This window comes from Bombina bombina, chromosome 1 (assembly GCF_027579735.1).
Source record: "Bombina bombina isolate aBomBom1 chromosome 1, aBomBom1.pri, whole genome shotgun sequence".
NCBI lineage: Eukaryota > Metazoa > Chordata > Amphibia > Anura > Bombinatoridae > Bombina > Bombina bombina.
This window is the reverse complement of record NC_069499.1, coordinates 684,622,335-684,644,809: the sequence shown is the minus strand read 5'-3', so window position 1 is coordinate 684,644,809 and position 22,475 is coordinate 684,622,335. Positions and strand designations below refer to the sequence as shown.

General features: G+C 36.4%; 1 protein-coding gene across 1 annotated transcript in view; it reads left to right on the top strand.

Moving 5' to 3' along the window:
- Positions 1-22,475, top strand: part of IL1RAPL2 (interleukin 1 receptor accessory protein like 2) — a 1,497,664-nt gene that overhangs the window by 1,418,514 nt on the left and 56,675 nt on the right. The window contains exons 7-8 of the mRNA XM_053699168.1: positions 7,667-7,796; positions 15,451-15,596. Coding sequence (XP_053555143.1) covers positions 7,667-7,796; positions 15,451-15,596 — 276 coding nt within the window. The remainder of the gene's footprint in view (positions 1-7,666; positions 7,797-15,450; positions 15,597-22,475) is intronic.

The window sequence follows — 22,475 nt, the reverse complement described above, 5'->3', positions numbered from 1 at the left end:
ACATATACACATTATCATATACACATATACAGATACACACATATATACACATATACAGATATACACATATACACACATATACACACATATACACATATACACATTATCATATACACATATACACATTATCATATACACATATACAGATACACACATATACACACATATACAGATATACATATACACACATATACACACATGTACACATATACACACATATACACACATATACACATTATCATATACACATATACACATATACACATTATCATATACACATATACACATATACAGACATATACACATTATCATATACACATATACACATTATCATATAAACATATACAGATATACACATATACACACATACACACATATACACATATACACATTATCATATACACATATACAGATACACACATATACACACATATACACATATACACACATACACACATATACACATATACACATATACAGATATACACATATACACACATATACACATATACACATTATCATATACACATATACAGATACACACATATACACATATACAGATATACACATATACACACATATACACATATACACACATACACACATATACACATATACACATATACAGATATACACATATACACACATATACAAATATACACACATATACACATATACACACATACACACATTCATATACACATTATCATATACACATATACATAAATATACTTTGGGTATAGAGACTGAGAGCTGGAACTGAACTTATTTTCATAAAAATAAGCATTATGTTGTGTTGCAAGTTTAGAGATAAATGATTAATATTGAAAAAATTATTAGATTTAAAAAAAGTGCTGGCTAATTTATTGCCCCTGGGCCTAGTATTAAACACAACCAAGTGGCATTGCATGTTTAAGTATCTACTAAATCTAGAAGATTAAAACCCAAGAAGAGCACAGAAACGCATCTAAGTGCATTATAAAATAAATATTTAATTACAGCCCCTCGTAAATTGGCTGGTACTTATAGAAATAAAAAACTTTACAGGCACATATGTATTGTGTACACATTCAATGGCTAATTGCCTTGTTACCCTTAAAGGGACAGTCTAGTCAAAATTAAACTTTCATGATTCAGATAGGGCATGAAATTTCAATCAACTTTCCAATTGACTTTTATCATTAACCCCTTAAGGACCAGCGACGTACCCTGTATGTCACTGGCCTTTTTTTGGGACTTGATTGTTTTATAGCGCGGTCTTGCCACCAGCGTTGAGACTGCTCTATTCCACAAAGCCTGCTGGAGGGAGCGCATTAATAGCGTGTTCTTGCTAGACTTGTGCTATTATGTCCTGAAAAAACCCTTAACGACCAGTGACATACAGGGTACATTGTGGTCATTAAGGGGTTAAATTTGCTTTGTTCCCTTGGTGGTATTTTTGAAAAGCTAAACCTAGGTAGGCTCAAACTGATTTCTAAACCGTTGCAAACCGCCTCTTAGCTCAGAGCATTTTGAAAGTTGTTCACAGTTAGACAGTACTAGTCCATGTGTGTCAGGTAGATAATCATTGTGCTCACTCCCGTGGGGTTATATAGGAGTCTGCACTGATTGGCTAAACAGGCTGCAGAGGCTTAGATAAAAGTTAATCACAGAGGTAAAACAAATATTAATATAACTGTGCTGGTTATGCAAAACTAGGGAATGGGTAATAAAGGGATTATCTATATTTTTAAACAATAAAAATTCTGGTGTAGACTGTCCCTTTAAGAGTTCAACTTGGACCTCCCTAGAAACCGTCAATCCAAATATTAAGCTCTGTGGGACTGTCCTCTCCCTTAGGCTTGATCCGTCATAAGATCTACTAAATCTGTACATTCGACAAATTAAAGGAGGCAATGATCTCTAAAAGAATAGTTTGTTTAGAAGATAATATAGTACTGCAGATATCTGTTGCTTTATAACAAAATGATGAACTTGCACATGCGCATATATTCATTTCCCATGTATGCACAAACAATTTGTCAGCAATGCAATCAGTATTGGAGTATTTAGCCTTTACAAAATTTAGGATAAACATCACCAGCAAACAGAATTCTCATCTTCATGAAAAAAATCCAAACTTTATGAATCATTTTCATATAAAAACATCTGAAAATTGTGTCAGCAAAAGTTTTCATCACTAACCCTAAAGCAAAAATGTATTATCCCTGGACAAGGGTTAAAAACATAGGTAAGGTCCTACTCGGGAGTTACATACAATGCAGCTTCCAAGCAGAATAAGGTTGGCAATTAGTCGTTCGACTGCTGCTCTTCATTGGCCAACGGCCATGTCCTGCTTGAGATCTGCAAGACTAGCATCTGGACTATACTAATATATTTACCATCTTTACAGTGGTTAAACTCATATTTATCCAGTGTCAGTAATGCAAACATTAATGCTCTAACAAATTTGAGAACGTCATTTTGTTTGCATTAGTCCCTTTAGCACATACGTCTGTGCAGACTAGTGTGCTGATGTGAAAATGATTTTAGAATTTTAAATCTGAATAAAAGAAAAGTTTAATCCTATAAATATAAACAAATATTTTTTATCACAAACTCATAAATATATCTGCAGGAAATAGCTCAACATGCAGACAGATAGCTCAGCATGCTAATGCACTGTGGCTGAGTTCTGTAGCAACCTGAGAGTTGCAGGTTCTATCCCCGGCAACCCTGCATGAGACCCTTACGGGTGATTTAGCCGCACTTTACAAGTAATACATGCACTTGCAGAGCTACAATATAGCTATTGTCAGAGAGAGCCATAATATAGCTATTGTCAGAGAGAGCCTTATTTTTGTTATTTATTTATAGGGTACAATTATAGTAAATATATCTGCACAATGTGGGATGTATCAGCAAATATATACTGTATATATTGTTCAAAGAGAAATTAAATATGAAGGATGCTATAAAGGCTTAAATGTTATAAAGTATATAAATATAGCAATGTTGGTTGTGCAAAGCTGGGGAATGGGTATTAAATTATCTAACTTTTTAACCCCTTAATGACCACAGCACTTTTCCATTTTCTGTCCATTTGGGACCAAGGCTATTTTTACATTTTTGCGGTGTTTGTGTTTAGCTGTAATTTTCCTCTTACTCATTTACTGTACCCACATATATTATATACCGTTTTTCTCGCCATTAAATGGACTTTCCAAAGATACCATTATTTTCATCATATCTTATAATTTACTTTAAAAAAAATTATAAAATATGAGAAAAAAATGGAAAAAAACACACTTTTTCTAACTTTGACCCCCAAAATCTGTTATACATCTGCAACCACCAAAAAACACCCATGCTAAATAGTTTCTAAATTTTGTCCTGAGTTTAGAAATACCCAATGTTTACATGTTCTTTGCTTTTTTTGTAAGTTATAGGGCCATAAATACAAGTAGCACTTTGCTATTTCCAAACCATTTTTTTTTCAAGATTAGCGCTAGTTACATTAGAACACTAATATCTTTCAGGAATCCCTGAATATCTATTGACATGTATATATTTTTTTTTAGTAAACATCCCAAAGTATTGATCTAGGCCAATTTTGGTATATTTCATGCCACCATTTCACCGCCAAATGCGATCAAATACAAAAAATCGTTCACTTTTTCACAAATTTTTTCACAAACTTTTGGTTTCTCACTGAAATTATTTACAAACAGCTTGTGCAATTATGGCATAAATGAATGTAAATTTTTCTTTGGGATCCCCTTTGTTCAGAAATAGCAGACATATATGGCTTTGGTGTTGCTTTTTGGTAATTAGAAGGATGCTAAATGCCACTGTGCACCACACGTGTATTATGCCCAGCAGTAAAGGGGTTAATTAGGGAGCATGTAGGGAGCTTTTTGGGGTAATTTTAGCTTTAGTGTAGTGTAGTAGACAACCCCAAGTAATGATCTAGGCCCATTTTGGTATATTTCATGCCACCATTTCACCGCCAATTGCGATCAAATAAAAAAAAAAGTTAAATTTTTCACAATTTTAGGTTTCTCACTGAAATCATTTACAAACAGCTTGTGCAATTATGGCACAAATTGTTCTAAATGCTTCTCTGGGATCCCCTTTGTTCAGAAATAGCAGACATATATGGCTTTGGCATTGCTTTTTGGTACTTAGAAGGCCGCTAAATGCCGCTGCGCATCACATGTGTATTATAGCTAGCAGTGAAGGGGTTAATTAGGAAGTTTGTAGGGAGCTTGCAGGGTTAATTTTAGCTTTAGAGTAGAGATCAGCCTCCCACCTGACACATCAGACTCCCTGATCCCTCCCAAACAGCTCCCTTCCCTCCCCCACCCCACAATTGTCCCCGCCATCTTAAGTACTGGCAGCAACTCTGCCAGTACTAAAATAAAATATATATTTAGGCTTTTTGTTTTTTTTTTTAAAAGCATATTTACATATGCTGCTGTGTAGGAGCCCCCCTTAGACCCCAACCTGGCTGATCCCCCACCAAACAGCTGTCTAACCCTCCCCCTCTGCCTTAATGGCCGCCATCTTGGGTACTGGCAGCTGTCTGCCAGTACCCAGTTTATAAAAAAAACAGTTGTTTTTTTATTTTTTCCCCATTTTCTGTAGTGTAGCTCCCCTACCCACCAAAGAACAAACCCCCACCCCTCCTAGATACCTTTGACTGTTTGTTTTTTTTTAAATAAAAAGCTTTACACTGATTAAAGCACAGTCTTTTCTGTAGTGTAGCGGTTCCCACCCGCTCCCGCCCCGTGCACGCGCCCGCCCGCCGCCCGGCGTGCACGCGCGCGCGCCTGTGCGCGCCCCCATCGCCCCCGCCCCCGATCCCGCCCCCTTCTACATTACCCGGCCCATCGATGGCCACCCACCCGCCTCCCAAGTCAGCTCCCACCCACCAACATTACCGGCCACCGATGTCCGGTGCAGAGAGGGCCACAGAGTGGCTCTCTCTGCACCGGATGGCCATTTAAGGTTATTGCAGGATGCCTCCATATCGAGGCATCACTGCAATAACCGGAAAGCAGCTGGAAGCGAGCAGGATCGCTTCCAGCTGCTTTCCACACCGAGGACGTGCAGGGTACGTTCTCAGGCATTAACTGCCTTTTTTCTGAGGACGTACCCTGCACGTCCTTGGTTGTTAAGGGGTTAAACAATAATTTTAGTGTAGTCTGTCCCTTTCATGGGGCTCAAAACTCATCATGTAAATAATTGTGTACTATAGAGTATTGTAGTGTATATAATAGGTTTTCAGCTCTTATCCTGCCGTCCCTTCACCCTCCTGTCCTGTGCTTTTTTCTTTGTGTCAAGTAGAAGGCAAATTCACACTTCACTCCTAACCTCAGAACCTGTCACTGCTTATAATAAGGACTAAAGCTGCAACTGGAGCCACTCGTTTTCTAAAGCTGCAACTGGAGCCACTTACGATTGGTTTAAAAATATATTTAAAAAAAAACACTAAATAACAGGGTTCAGAGGAAGAAGTACAAGTTTTGAAAGACAGGGGACTAGTTTTCAATATAATTAATTGTGTTACTGTATGGAAACAAGTTTTAAAAAAAACCCTTGAAAAGTCAAAAGTAAATAAATTAGATAGAGCATATGAATTTTGCATAGCTCTCTTTATATCCTTTGTTAAAGAGTAATTCTTGATGAGCTCAGGGGCATGCATGTGTCTTTAGCCATTTGACAACAATGTTTATAGAAATGTTATACATGGTTGCAAACACTGCTGCTATAGAATACTAAAGACACAATTACACTCCTGAGCTGCTTTCAGCCCACCTAGGTTTACTCTTCAGCAAAGGATACCATGAGAAAAAAAAATCAAATTTGATAGTAGAAGTAAATTGGAAAGTTGGTTAAAATTGCCCGCTCTGTCTGAATCATGAACATTTAATTCTGCCATTTAATACACTACACTAGTGTATATTATAAAATAGGTATTTGTTACATTAGTTCTGTGTTTCTTAAAGGACCAGTCAACACAGTAGATTTACATAATTAACAAATGCAAGATAACAAGACAATGCAATAGCACTTAGTCTGAACTTCAAATAAGTAGTACATTTTTTGTCTGACAATTTTAAAAGTTATGTCTTTTTCCACTCCCCTTGTACCATGTGACAGCCATCAGCCAATCACAAATGCATACACGTACCATGTGACAGCCATCAGCCATTCACAAATGCATACACACTTATTCTTGCACATGCTCAGAAGGAGCTGGTGACTCAAAAAGTTAAAATATAAAAAGACTGTGCACATTTTGTTAATATAAGTAAATTGGAAAGTTGTTTAAAATGGCATACTCTATCTGAATAATGAAAGTTTAATTTTGATTGAGTGTCCCTTTAAGATAATTTGCAGAACAGACCTGATCAATTACAAATAAACATTTTGTAGAAGAGTCCACAAAAAAAGTTTTCAAAGTTTTAAAATGCATTATTTAAAGAAATCAGATAAAGAGGGAACTGCATATTGAATTTAAAAACAAAAGTGCAAAGTGCTGGGATGTTTGCTGAGAGAAATAAATATATGTGGCCAGGGCCGCCATCAGGGGGTGACAGGGGTGACTCCTGTCAGGGGCCCAATGGGCCAGGGGGGCCCCATGAGGCAAGAAAAAAAAAACATTTTGGCAGCCACCAGTGGGTACTACAGCAGAGTGCTAATTGAGCAAGGAAATTGTTATTACAAGGAGTAAAGTATTAGCATTTGAGAGGATTTCTGAGTGTGCACTAAACCACTATGCACATACACATCATCTGTTCCTTTTTAGGACATTTTGACCTTACTACTGATTATTCACATCTTTCTACAGACTTTGAGACCAATGAGACCTTTCCGGAAGTCACCAATCCATCATTTAACCTTTAAATTATTGTTTAGGCAGTTCAGGGCCCTTACTTTCAGCCACTGCATGCTGTTGTCATCATTTAGTTGGCATCTTCCTTTACAAAAAGATAATCAGAACTCCATATTTTGTTTTCTAAATCTCATTTTTTCACAAAACTGTAGTTTACCTCATTACTTGTCAGGTCAATGTAAACAAGTGCTGAGTGTCTGTGTCTGAGTGTGTTTCTTTGCGTGTCTGCTAGAGTGTCTATATGTGAATCCTTATGTGAGTGTGTGTTTTTCAGTGTATGAGTGTGTCTGTGTGTGTGTATGTTACTACCTTTACAACATTTCCAATTTAAATAGACACTTAAGAATAAAGTGCATATACGTTTTAGTCACTTGGTCAAAAATTGCACGTCAAAGGGGGGGGGGGGCCCTGATCAATGGTTAAGTCAGGGGCCCCAAAATTTCTAGTGGCGGCCCTGTATGTGGCTGTTATAAACTGCCCTATAGATAGCATCCTAGAGCACTATTATAATGCCTCTATACACAGTTTTCCAGTCACAGATTTTTTAAGATAACATATTTCATATAATATTTCCTATTCTATTTTTATCAATACATGTTTTTGTGAAATAAGCTACAAAATGCACTTCTGTTTTCAATAACAAATATTTGGGGGAATTTTGCTTTAATGCTAAGTGTTACGTGTATATAACAAAACTGATGCTTTGCATTTAAATGAAGAACAAAACTATAATATTGCTTCATAGCTGGCAGCATAATTAACATATTTTATTCTTTTTTTCCCCAGGTAGACCACTCAGCGTATTTTGCAAGGCTTTCTTTGGATTTAGTGGAGAGTCTGGCCCTATGATCTATTGGATGAAGGGTGAGAGATTTATAGAAGAACTAGAAAACCACATTAAAGAAGGAGTTATCAGGTAATACTTTTTTTTTCATTGTCTAGTTATCAATTTAACTATGTTATATGTTATTTTAATATTCTTTATTTTGGGAAAATTTTACAAGACAAACACTGAATTTGATGAAAATAGGTGAAAAGCAATGTTACAGTAACATTATAGGCTGTATATCAAATATTTTAGCAGTGATGTTTGCAAATCTCAAATTTACATTGAGGTAGATTTACAAAAATCTCTTCAACACCAAATAAATTGCAAGGACAAGGAATAAAAGCTTTAGTTAAATGTATTGTTACATTTACCAAATGTAAATTTGTTTACTTAATAAAACAACATAATTGCTTGACAAGTGCATTACTACTGTTGTGGGAGGTACCTGCTGGGGTTTGTTCTGTTGTTTTTGCTGTGGCAATTTTATTTTTTTATATACTGTCAGTAAAATTTAAAAAAATGCTGTTTGAAACAATAGATATTGTGCAGCAATATGCATTTATACAGGTCCAGCCATCTATAGGCAAAAGAAATGCAACAAATCACCATAATTCATAATTAACACTTATTGACAGGTATTGTAATATCAGTGAAATATGGGAAAATCATGTAAAAATATGTTTGTGAGAAAAACATATGAGTTTGTATCTTTGTGTGAAAACTACAATAAAATTGGTAATTTGTTATTTATTGAATTTTTGTACTGACTAAATCACTTTTATTTTTGTATGAAGATTGTGAAATTGCTTTATTTGAAGCTAAAGTAAATTAAATTATTTTTGTGGGGTGTTCTGATGAAGAATTCATACTATAAAATAAATAAAGATATTTATGTGTGTGTACTGTTGCCTTGGCTCTACTTGAGTCCTACAACAGAGACCTCCAGCATGCAGATGTACAACTTTGTACCGTGATTTGTTGCAGATTTTTCAATGTGGCTTTTAAATAGCAATTTTAAACAATATGGCTGCCTATATAGTTAAAGGGAAAGTAAACACCAAAAATGTTATTGTTTAAAAAGATAGATAATTCCTTTATTTACCATTCCACAGTTTTGCATAACCAACACTGTTATTTTAATATACTTTTTACCTCTGTAATTACCTTGTATATAAGCTTCTGCTGACTGCCTCCTTGTCTCAGATCTTTTGACTTGAATTTCAGGCAATTAGTGCTGACTCTTAAATACCTCTATGTGCATGAGCACAATGTTATTTATATGAAACACATGAACTAATGCCCTGTAGCTGTGAAAAACTGTCAAATGCATTCAGATAAGTGGCGACCTTCAAGGGCTTATAAATAAGCATATGAGCCTACCTAGGTTTAGCTTTCAACTATGAATAACAAGAGAACAAAGCAAATTTGATGATAAAAGTAAATGAAAAAGTTGTTTAAAATTACATTCTCTATCTGAATCATGAAAGTTTAATTTGGATTTTACTATCCCTTTAAAATGTGTTAAAAAAAGTCAAGCCCATATTGTTTCCTGTAACAAGTCATACGTCACACATTTGACAATAAAGATGTGCTATTTTTGCTGTAATGCATCATTTAGAATAGCAGGTGTCTGTATTTATCGCTCATTTCACACATATTTGCTTCTTCCCTTGATTTTTAATTGAACTTCATATCTCAAAAAACTACTGAACCGATCCCAATAACATTTCTATTCTTTGCTGTGTAAAATTTTGGGTGGATCATTTTCAGTCAAGAGATTGAAAGAACTTAATACTTGAGCTCATAATAGAAACTCTAAAATGTAGTTTGTTATTTGTTGTTTATTTGTTTTTATATATATTTGTAGCCTTGAATTTTAAATAAATTGTTAAAAGTTCTATTTATTTTAAGCCATAAAATGCATAATGCAGTAAAGAAAGAATTTTATTTCCATATTAGTACTTTAAGTTTGAAGATTGTTTGGGAATTAAATATATAGAAAAAGAGAATTGTACTTTCACTGGAATTTATTCACTGTAATTGTACTTTCAAACCTCACTTACACAGCTTTCCAGTCAACACTATCTCGAGGCAAGGAATTGCAGCTTTGTCAGTAAATTTCTGTTATAATGCAATTGCCTTACAATTGCAGCCGATCACTTTAAATGACTGTATATATCTCACTTTGCAAATCACCGATCAATAGCAAATGTGTTCTCCCCCTTAGGCGATGCTGTCAAACAGCTCTGAAATCCTTTAGAACCACTTGTGTTTGTGCTTATTGCAAACTTTACCTTTAAACCTGCATTATGGCTTTGCAATTAGTTGTGGGACCTCTCTAGTTTCACCTCTTATTTAGCAATATAGCATGCTGACGTTAAAGTTAACATATGTTAATAAATAATTAAAGGGACAGTCTACTACAGAATTTTTATTGTTTAGAAAGATAGATAATCCCTTTATTCCCCATTCCCCAGTTTTGCACAACCAACATGGTTATATTAATATAGGTTTTACCTCTGTTATTACCTTGTATCTAAGGCTGTTTAGACTGCCCCCTTATTTCAGTCCTTTCTGACAGACTTGCATTTTAGCAAATCAGTTCTCTCTCATAAGTAACTTCACAGGCGTGAGCACAATGTTATCTATTTGGCACACATGAACTAGCACTGTCTAGCTGTGAACAACTTTCAAATGCATTCAGATAAGAGGCGGCCTTCAAGGGCTTAGAGATTAGCATATGAGCCTACCTAGGTTTAGCTTCCAACAAAGAATATCAAGTGAACAAAGCAAATCTGATGATAAAAGTCAATTGGAAAGTTGTATAAAATTGAAATCCCTATCTAAATCATAAAACTTTAATTTTGACTAGACTGCCCCTTTAACTCATGTAAAAATAAATTTTCCCAATTTACCTAGCGCCTACGTATAGGATACAACTCACTGCAATGGAGTATAAATGCATAGCTCCAGTTAATATAAATAAAGTCTATTAAAGAAACTTGAATAATTGAAGTTCTGCTTATTGCTATGGGAAATAGATGGAAGCCTTTTTCATAGAAAGAGAATGTTGAGAATGACGGATGATGCACATTAAGTAGTTGAAGGAAGTCATTTTCCAGATACAGTTGTGGACACATGAAAGGGTGAGAATACAGATGTGATAGCAGTTAATATAGTAAGAGAAATCTAACATGCTTGTGAGTTCAATATATGGTTATCTCCAAAAGTAACTAAAATGAGGTACTGAAACAACATTAGAGGTGGACTACCGACCAACCAGCGTTGAATACAGCTCTCAAAAGGAATTCAGCAGCCCTTGCCCTTCTGGAGCAGGAATATGTTCATATCATTAGTCCCAGAATGCATTTATTCTTTGTGCTGTTGCATCAATAGCTGCACAGTTTCTTCCCTACTACTCAAATCTTTAATAATCATTTAATATCATTTAAATCTAAACGGAAGGTCTCCATTGTTGAGACATTCAAAATCATCAATGTAGAGGCACTTTATGGATAAATGATAATGATAAATATTATCAAGCAGGTACCCAAAGAGCAAACTCATAGAACATTGAAATGCCAGACTTACATTAGATGGGTCAGCCATTTGGTAGGTTTGTGGTCTAATTAGTTTTGACCAATTAGGTTCAGATGTAAATGAGCTCATGCTCTGATTTAAGAATTCCCTCAGTATACTTTGTTGAAGAGTAAACCTAGCTAGACTTATAAGAGCTCAGGAGTGTGCATGTGTCTTTAGCATTCTATGGTAGCATTGTTGGTAGCAGTAGGGTCAATCACAATACTTTATTATTATTACTTTATTATTTTTGTATAAAATTGTAATTGATAAAGTTTTCTAAAGTATTGTAATTGACCCTAATGTTTGTTGTTATTTAAAGTAGTTTTATACAGTGTTGCAAATACTGCTGCTATAGAATGCTAAAGACGTGTGCACACCCCTGGGTTCTTATGAAGCTACCTGGCTCTACTTTTCAACAAAGATTACTAAAAGAACAAAGAAAATGTTATAATTAAAGTAAAATGAAAAGTTGCTTACCATTGCATGCACTATCTGAATCATGAAAGTTTAAAGGGACACTGAACCCAAAATTTTTCTTTCGTGATTCAGATAGAGCATGCAATTTTAAGCAACTTTCTAATTTACTACTATTATCAAATTTTCTTTATTCTCTTGCTATCTTTATATGGAAAAGAAGGCATATAAGCTTATTTCTTGGTTCAGAACTCTGGACAGCAGTTTTTGATTGGTGGATGAATTTATTCATCAATCAGCAAGGACAACCTAGGTTGTTCACCAAAAATGGGCCAGCATCTAAACTTACATTCTTGCATTTCAAATAAAGATACCAAGAGAATTAAGAACATTTGATAATAGGAGTAAATTAGAAAGTTGCTTAAAATTCCATGCTCTATCTGAATCACAAAAGAAAAAAATTTGGGTTCAGTGTCCCTTTAATTTTATAGAAACATTTGGGTCATTTAGTTTTTTATAAAACAGAAATGTAGCTTTTTCCCCCATAAAAAACAACTGCACTAGGCAGTTTTTATGGGTTAAAAGTGGCCGGTGTGGGGTGTTAGAAAACAAAATGGCACAGAAAAGTACCTTTACATTGTGTTCTATGGGAACTTTGTGTTCTTATATACATATGTTATGTGTTCTTATATAAATTTATATTTATGTGTTAATATGTGTATATACATATATATTTAAATTTTCTGCCCATCGCTGTGCGACTTATCCCCTTCACTGCGCTTGTTCTAATGCTGTGTCTGCGTTCACATTGCAGGCCACTTAAAATATCAGCGCACAATTGCGCGCGCTGATATTACGAGTGGAACGCAAATTTTGATATCGCGAAACCGCAATTTTGCGCACCACTGGTAATTTGCCATTTATAGGGAATTATATTTTGAGTTTGATGTCCCTTTAACACACACAATAAACAAATTAAATGAAGTGCCTTCAAATCTTTTGATGATATTTTTTTATACATTCAAAGAAAAAAACTGTGGTAAGTTAGTAGATTGAAAAAGAATATGCAGTTTCTTATGGATTAGCATGTGTAAAAGGTCAGGGAATGGAAATATAACCGCACATTGATCTCTGATTATGAAAATGTCACTTGCAGAATACTTCAAGTATTCTTTTAATGAGCGAGGAAATAACAATATGTCTTCAATTGGAAATGCAATCAGGGTTATAATGCCAACTCACTGAACTTGGTTATTTATTAGCACTGTTTTCTCAAACCTCCATCACACACTTTGAAGGCTGATGAACTAGAGGTTTCTGGCCTCTTCTTGACAGGTTTTGAAAATAGAATTAAAAAAATTTTCTTCATTCTTTCAATTATAATTATGGGTATTATGAACAGCATAGACACTCTGTATCACTACAATTATTCTATGTGGTTGATGAGAAATAACAAGACAAGAATGAGTATCATATAAAGGTAGCTGTTCTCTATAAAGGCATTGAAACAATTACATTTTCTGCTTAGAGGGACATTACTCTAAAACAAAAATTCTTATTTTTTTTACATATACTGTAAGTAATAAAAATAATTTTACAGAGCACTTTCAGTATTTATTTTAACCAATTTCATACAATTTAAAGGGACAGTAAACAGCTTGAGATTTGTATTTTGCTAATGAAAGTTTATTGCAAAAATGTACCAATGCACATTTAAATTTTGATCTTTCTATCTCTTTAAGAGGATAAAGTGGGTGAGGGTAATGGAATGTAAAGATAGATATGGAAAAAGGACAAGGTAAAGAGCAACAGGGAAAAGACAAAAGGTTTCTGCCTTGTGCGTATTTATCTTGTATATGATGCAGAAGTAGGAGAAAAACACAAAAATGATTTCAGACTTCACAAAACTGAGAGACATTAGGTGCAAGGCAGAGAAACAAACCAAGAGAGCAGAACAGAGACATGGCAAGGTAATGGATCAGAGGCAAAAGTCAAAAGAATTCAGGTTAGCATAGGCAATGACAGGGAATAAAAACGTAGGGAGATGGATTTGAGAGTCAGACAAGGCAAATGAGGAGAGTCTGGTATGGCACAGATGGAGAGAGTCAGGTAAGACAAAGGAAGAGGGAGTCAGGCATGGCAAAGGTGGAGAAAGTCAGGCATTGCAAAGGTGGAGAGAGTCAGGCATTGCAAAGGTAAAGAGAGCCAGGTACGACAAAGGTGAAGAGAGTCAGGCATGGTAAAGGAGGAGAGAGCCAGGCATGGCAAATGAAGAGAGAGGCAGACATGGGAAAGGTGGAGAGAGACAGACATGGGAAAGGTGGAGAGAGAAAGACATGGCAAAGGTGGAGAGAGTCAGGCATGGCAAAGGAGGAGAGAGTCAGGCATGGCAAAGTAGGAGAGAGTCAGGCATGGCAAAGGAGGAGAGAGTCAGGCATGGCAAAGGTGGAGAGAGTCAGACATGGCAAAGGAGGAGAGAGCCAGACATGGCAAAGGTGGAGAGAGTCAGGCATGGCAAAGGTGGAGAGAGTCAGGCATGGCAAAGGAGGAGAGAGTCAGTCATGGCAAAGGAGGAGAGAGTCAGGCATGGCAAAGGTGGAGAGAGTCAGACATGGCAAAGGAGGAGAGAGTCATGCATTAAAAGGTGGAGAGAGTCAGGTATGCCAACAGTGGAGAGAGTCAGGCATGACAAAGGAGGATAAGGTGAAATATAGCAAAGTAGGAGATGTGTCAAAATGGCAAAGGAAAAGATGGTCAAGCATGACAAAGTAGGAGATGGTTGATGGGAATGGGGAGAAGGCCAAACATGGCAAAGGGTGAGAGGGTCAGGCATGACAAAGAGGGATAAGGTCAGTCAGGACAATACAGATATAACAGAATACAATGGAAAAGCAACAATGAAAACTGATCATTGAAAGTCAGAGGAGGACATATGGATGAGATTCAACCCATTTAATTCCTTTTCACTGATAAATATTTTTCTTTCTTTCATGTTAACAATAATTATATGGGACTCCTGTTTCTTTTAGTTTCTGAAATAATCTCTTTCATTGTATACATTAAGTAAAAAAAATTGCGTCTGACCTTCCTTTTTGTCTTTCTAACCTCACAGTCATGTTTTTTATTAAAAAGACAAAACACCTTTTTTATTGCTGTTGTCTTGCAACAACACAGATTGCTTTTCATTAGCCAAACCCCACCCACCACTTGCCCTACTTAAAAGAGCCAATCAGGGATTGTTACTGAAGTATACAAGGCTTGATATTTGCATTTTTTTTTAATCAAAATTTATATTCTTTGGCAGTTTCTTAAATAAAATCTTCAGATGACAATTAGAGACATGCAGTATAGATGGTAGTTAGGCTTCTGAAGTCTGCCATGTGCACTACTAGTCCGACTCCTCAGCATTGAAAAACGTTCAACTTTCAGAGTTAAATTACAAGAAAAAGGGGTAAAATATAAAATTATAGTTTATATATCCTTAGAAAAACAATTTTGCAATAAACATATTTTTTATTGCATTCTGAAAATATTTAATGTCCTTTTTAAAAAAAATGGTACTTAAAACTGCATCTGTTTGACATAATTTCTCTGCTCTTGGCTGCTTTTCAAAGTGTCCGTACAAGTCTCTGCTGGAGTTCTCTATTAAGTGATGCTATTTTTTCTCCCTTTTCATTTAATTTTTTTAGTTGTTTTGTGACAGCCTCTTCTAATTCACAATGAATATGCTTACCGTTTGTTCTAGGTTACTTAAAGAGCATCTCGGGGAGAAAGAAGTGGAATTAGCATTAACATTTGATGCAGTACAAGAAGCGGATTTGGGTAATTACACCTGCCATGTAGAAAACAGGAATGGAAGGAAACACGCCAGCGTCATTCTTCGTAAAAAAGGTACAAATGCGATCAAAGATTTACAGAAGTTTGATTATCCAAACAAATCTGTTACATGCAAAAAAAAATGTCACTGTTCATTCTATAGTACAACATCTATCAAGAGTTAAAAGGGACATTGTATGCAAGAGTATTCAGCCAGCAGTGTGAAACACCAGCATTAAAATATTTTCTGTTTGGAAAAATGTGAAGTAAATATTCTTTAAATTATTATTAACACTAATACGGCATTATTTGTTGTGTAGAAAGCTCATTGTCCAGTAGCTACTTTTCTCTAATGCTCATTGGTAGATAGCACCTTCATATGGATGCCCATTAGCTGATGGGTACAATAATCAACTAAGCCCTAGTTTCCATTGAGGTGGTAAAGTTTGGAAATTGGTGGTAACATAAAACTTCTCCACAGACTTTGGCCTAGTTTCCATTGATGTGGTAAATTGTGGAAACTGGTGATAAAAACATTTATCTCCATTGAAGTCTATGGAGATTTTTAATGTTTCCACGTTTCCAAACTTTACCAACTCAATGGAAACTAGACCTAAAACTGTTGAATTAGGACTAATTTAAATTGAAAGGAAATAATAGTGCGATAGTAAAACACTCTAATGTGCTAGACCATCTTATTATAACACTAATGTGTGTCTTTAACTATGGCCTAGTTTCCATTAAGGTGGTAAAGCTTGGAAACTGGTGGTAAAACGTTTATCTCCATTAATGTCAATGAAGAATTTTTATGTTACCACTAGTTTCCAAATATTACCACCTTAATGGAAACTAACCCTATGTGTTTTACCTGCTGCAAACAAAGAGGCTGTGCAATTTCACTTTGAAGCTATTCTTTGTTTGAGAGACGACCAGGAATGACAAAAGTCCATAGCCTCCAGTAACAAGCTGTTTACAACCCAGGAACATTAATGCATTGCCTCTGTGATGTGGACTTTAACTATATGTTTAACCCGTTTGCATGAGGTTAATCACATAGGCCTTGATTCCAATCGTTCAGAAATTCTTGTTCAATATTAAAAAAAATCGGATTGGATTTTTTTATTTTTTTATTAAAATGATCACAATCTTGCAAGTCAAACAGCCTAGCTTGATAACCCCCTCATTTTTTAATCTCCATGTCCCCACAATAGCACAATTTATAACTGATAATGGCTGTTGAGTTGACCACAGAAAACCAAATCGATACATGAAAAATGCACTTGCTCTGCAGACTTCACTGCAACTTTCAGCAACTGACAAGACCCCTCATTCTGCTGGTCCAATAACTGTTGCTATCTGGCAGATGATTTTTCTGGTTTTTACATTTGATTGATGGTGAAGACGTGTTCAGTATAATTTTTTATTAGACGTGATTCATTTATTTTCGAAAAGTACTGTCGCCATTGTTGGCATGGGTAGCACCATCTTGCTTTTTGGGCCTGAGCATGCGCAGGTGGGTGGCCGATTTATCTGATATACGTTATAGTTTATCAAATGCCTTTGGATGTTGAATCTGATGTGTCCATTTTGTTGTATATTTAGTTAGTTGATAACTTGATAGTAGATTGTTGTTGGGTTTGTTATTGGCAAAGTCAAAGCTCTGCATGCATCATATGGATGACTCTTGTGATATCCAATCCAATATTTATCGAGTACGGAAATGGTGTTCTAATTTAAATTGTGATCATTCTGATGATGAAACTTGATTGACAATCTCACTACACTGCAATAATAAATTACTCTGTTATATTTTACCAGTCCAAAGTTAGGGCGATATGAATGGCTTATCACACCATGATTATGATTATAAACTTAACGTTTTATTTTCAAACTTCTCACTGAAATTCATATTGTTTGAAAAAAATAAAAATAAATACCTAATAATCCATGTGACAATATATTACTGTGAAACTTTATAATTATATTCTGCAGGGAAAAACAGTTCACATAAAAAACGATTTAATGAGGCATTAACAAGAAAAGTGCAAATGTGAGTGATGTTACAAGAGATAAAATGTGTCAAATGGAGTTTAGTATAGGTGCTAATTGTTGTGTTATTGAATCTCTGTTGATGCAGTATTAAGATCTGGTACATGTTAATCGAACAGTGTTTTTGTATTGAGTGCTGTAGTTTATTTCCTACATTTAATAGCTGCTGCTTCCTCACACTATGGAAAAGTGTACAAATGGACATGCCTATAAAGTGTTATTGAGCTGAATTGATTGAGCTAAAGCAAATAATCATGCATGCTTGTTAGCTGTATCCCTGATGCTGCAAGTGATCCAATTACACATTAATGTTTTTCAGGCCAATATGGCAGATGAAAGAATAAACAAATTGCTTCCATATATAACCAGATTAATTAAATATGCCTTATTTGTCTCCCTTTAAAGACCGCATCCAATGTCTGAAATAAAAAAGCCCAAAGATTTAACTGGTGTTCAAAAGATCAATTGGGCACATTCATCTGAGATCAGATAAGTAATGAACCCTTTCAGTATAAAAACTGCTAGAGAATAACAATCATTACAACTGGTATTCTATAGATTAGCAATAAAATATAAAAAAACATTCTTAAAAGGGTTCTACTTCCATATTACCCATAGTCATGTAAATTAGTGTAGAGAAAGAGTGAGAGAATTAAAAGTGCTTTAAAAATATATATATATTGATTATGAAAGAACAAAAACTTTTGCATGATGCTTCTGGTGGGTAGTGACCAAACAACCCAAATTTCTAGATAGTGTTTGAGAAGCCTGCTATGACATTGGGCATTAGGACCTTGTTCACGTGGTTGAGAACATTATCATATTGACTGAAGATAGTGAAGGCCAGTGTTTCCCAACTCTCCCAACTCCAGTTCTCAGGAGCCAGAATAGGCCAGATTTTCATGATATCTTAAATTGAGCACAGGTAAAATAGTCTGCTGATCAGTAACAATGGTTACTAACCTTCTCTCACTCAGTGCCGGATTGGCCTGCTGTAGGGCTGCATTGTAAGGGAGGTCACGGAGTGAGCCTTGTGTGCATGCTTACCACATTTCTTCATGGTCGCTCCGCTACTGACAAGGTATAAACTTTGGTGTAGTGGCAAGAAAAGCCCTAAGCAAGCTAGTGGGGTAAAGGTGAGGCCGGGGGTTCTGGGACAAGTCTTCAAAGATTTCCAGGGCCAGTCTGATTTCCCAGTCCGGCACTTCTCTAACCTATCAGCTGATTATTACACCTCTGCTCTAGTTCACATATCATGAAAATCTGACCCGTGAGATGTTCTTGAGGACTAGAGTTGAGAAACGTTGGTGTTTGCTGATGATGATTTATGAGCACTTCATTGCACTAGGTGAGGAAGGTAGGCTGCTAAAGTCAGCCTCTCCTCCAAAATTACTCACCCTATGTGATGATAACTGACAGGAATAAAGAAGTTATACCAGTGTAGTAAAAAATTGAGACATTTTCATTCTAAAAAGGCATTTAGCATTTCCATGACTGATGGTCCAATGTGGTGATTTTTGAAGAAGAGATGTGAGATGTGACTAAAACAAGAAGATGCACATAAATGTTAAATATGCATAAATGCTATTTATAGATATCTGATGGCTTAGCGGAGGAAGATTTCTCAATAGGGAGTTTGAGTTGAAAGGTGAATTGCAGGAGTGATTTAAAGGGAAAGTCAACTCCAAATGTTTATTGTTTAAAAAGATAGATAATCCCTTTATTTCCCATTCCCCAGTTTTGCATATCCAACATGGTTATATTAAAGGGACAGTCTAGTCCAAAATAAACTTTCATGATTCAAATAGGGCATGTCATTTTAAACAACTTTCCAATTTACTTTTATCATCAATTTTGCTTTGTGCTCTTGGTATTCTTAGTTGAAAGCTAAACCTAGGAGGTTCATATGCTAATTTCTTAGACCTTGAAGGCCACCTCTTATCTGAATGCATTTTGACCGTTTTTCACCACTAGAGGGTGTTAGTTCATGTGTGTCATATAGATAACACTGTGCTCACGCATGTGGAGTTACCTAGGGATCAGCACCGATTGGCTAAAATGAAAGTCTGTCAAAAGAACTGAAATAAAGAGGCAGTTTGCAGAGGCTTAGATACACGGTAATCACAGAGGTAAAAAGTGTATTAATATAACTGTGTTGGTTATGCAAAACAAGGGAATGGGTAGAAAAATTATTTTCTATCTTTTAAAACAATACAAAATTCTGGTATAGACTATCCCTTTAATATACTTTTTACCTCTGTGATTACCTTGTATCTAAGCCTCTTCTGACAGCCCCCTTATCACATGGCTATTTATTTATTACCTATTGACTTGCATTTTAGCCAATTAGTGCTGTGTCCTGCACAACTCCGGGAGTTAGCACGTTACCTATATGGCTCATGTGAATTAGCAGTCTCTTGTTGTGAAAAGCTAATAAAAAAGCATGGGATAAGAGGCTGTCGGTAGTCCGACAGACCTTGGTGAATACGGCGAGCAATACGCTTGCCGTATTCAGCATTGCCCCAGCTGCTCACAAGAGCTGCTGGTGCAACGCCGCCCCCTGCAGACTAGCGGCCAATAGGCCGCCAGCGGGGGGTGTCGAGTGCAGAGGTTGGCAACTTGTAATCAGGCAGATTGAGTACGATCGGGTTGATTTCCGGCGATGTCTGTCCGTCTGCTCAGAGCAGGCGGACAGGATATGGAGCAGCGGTCTTTGTGACAGCTGCTTCATAACTGCTGTTTCTGGCGAGCCTGCAGGCTCGCCAGAAACACGGGCCATCAAGCTCCGTTCGGAGCTTGATAAATATGCCCCAATATGTGATGCAGAATTTCCCTGAGAACTGGAAACTGTTCTTCCAGGGTAAAAAGATTGTGAGAAGATATTGCAGACTGTAGCTCCTAGTGGCAGTGACTGTTAATACAGCTAACCAAAGCACTATCCATCTACGTTTCAAAAATGTAAGGAGTGTCTTGAATTTCCAACTGCTGCTTTCTTATTATTTAGCTAATCAAAGACAGAACTGCCTTTTCTTTATATGTGATCTCACACTGTGCTTCTTTTCATCATCTTATTAGCTAGTAAAAAAAAAAGGTCAAGGAAAGCGCATGACTATCTTTATTTCCCATTTGTAATAGTACAATGAGGCTTCAAACTGATATTTTTTAATTAACAGAAGTAGCAAGGTGAATATACAGGTATATATATATATATATATATATATACATATATATACAGTATCCCACAAAAGTGAGTAAACCCCTCACATTTTTGTAAATATTTTATTATATCTTTTCATGTGACAACACTGAAGAAATGACACTTTGGTACAATGTAAAGTATTAAGTGTACAGCCTGTATAACAGTGTAAATTTGCTGTCCCCTCAAAATAACCCAATACACAGCTATTAATGTCTAAACTGCTGGCAACAAAAGTGAGTACACCCCTAAGTGGAAATGTCCAAATTAGGTCCAATTAGCCATTTTCCCTCCCCGGTGTCATGCGACTCGTTAGTGTTACAAGGTCTCAGGTGTGAATGGGGAGCAGGTGTGTTAAATTTGGTGTTATTGCTCTGACACTCTCTCATACTGGTCACTGGAAGTTCAACATGGCACCTCATGGCAAAGAACTCTCCTAGGATCTGAAAAAAAGAATTGTTGCTCTACAAAAAGATGGCCTAGGCTATAAGAAAATTGCCAAGACCCTGAAACTGAGCTGCAGCACGTTGGGCAAGACCATACAGCAGTTTCACAGGACAGGTTCCACTCAGAACAGGCCTCGCCATGGTTGTTCAAAGAAGCTGTGTGCACGTGCTCAGCATCATATCTAGAGGTTGTCTTTGGGAAATATACGTATGAGTGCTGCCAGCATTGCTGCAGAGGTTGAAGGGGTGGGGGGCCAGCCTGTCAGTGCTCAGACCATATGCCGCACACTGCATCAAATTGGTCTCCATGGCTGTCATTCCAGAAGGAAGCCTCTTCTAAAGATGATGCACAAGAAAGCTTGCAAACTGTTTGCTGAAGACAAGCAGACTAAGGACATGGATTACTGGAACCATGTCCTGTGGTCCGATGAGATCAAGATAAACTTATTTGGTTCAGATGGTGTCAAGCGTATGTGGCAGCAACCAAGTGAGGAGTACAAAGACAAGTGTGTCTTGCCTACAGTCAAGCATGGTGGTGGGAGTGTCATGGTCTGGGGCTGCATGAGTGCTTCCGGCACTGGGGAGCTACAGTTCATTGAGGGAACCATGAATGCCAACATGTACTGTGACATACTGAAGCAAAGCATGATCTCCTTCCTTCGGAGACTGGGCCGCAGGGCGGGATTCCAACATGATAATGACCCTAAACACACCTCCAAGATGACCATTGCCTTTCTAAAGAAGCTGAGGGTAAAGGTGATGGACTGGCCAAGCATGTCTCCAGACCTAAACCCTATTGAGCATCTGTGGGACATCCTCAAACGGAAAGTGGGGGAGCGCAAGGTCTCTAACACTCACCAGCTCCATGATGTCGTCATGGAGGAGTGGAAGAGGACTCCAGTGGCAACCTGTGACGCTCTGGTGAACTTTATGTCCAAGAGGGTTCAGGCAGTGCTGCAAAATAATGGTGGCCACACAAAATATTGACACAAAATATATATATTTTTTTAAATATATAGAAAAACTTCCCTTGTATTTAATATATTTAATATTTGTACCTCCTTTTTTTGTATAAATGCAGGTTAAAAAAAAAAAGGTTAAAGTGAATAGTATATTATTTTATTTCCAAATCTTTTTTTTATCTTTTCTAAAACTAGTTTTAAGAAATAAACCAAGATGTTATCTTTACATTTCTTAGTCATTTGAAAAGAAAACGTTCTGTACAGCTCTCCAAATGATCAGCACATCGTTAGTACTGATATT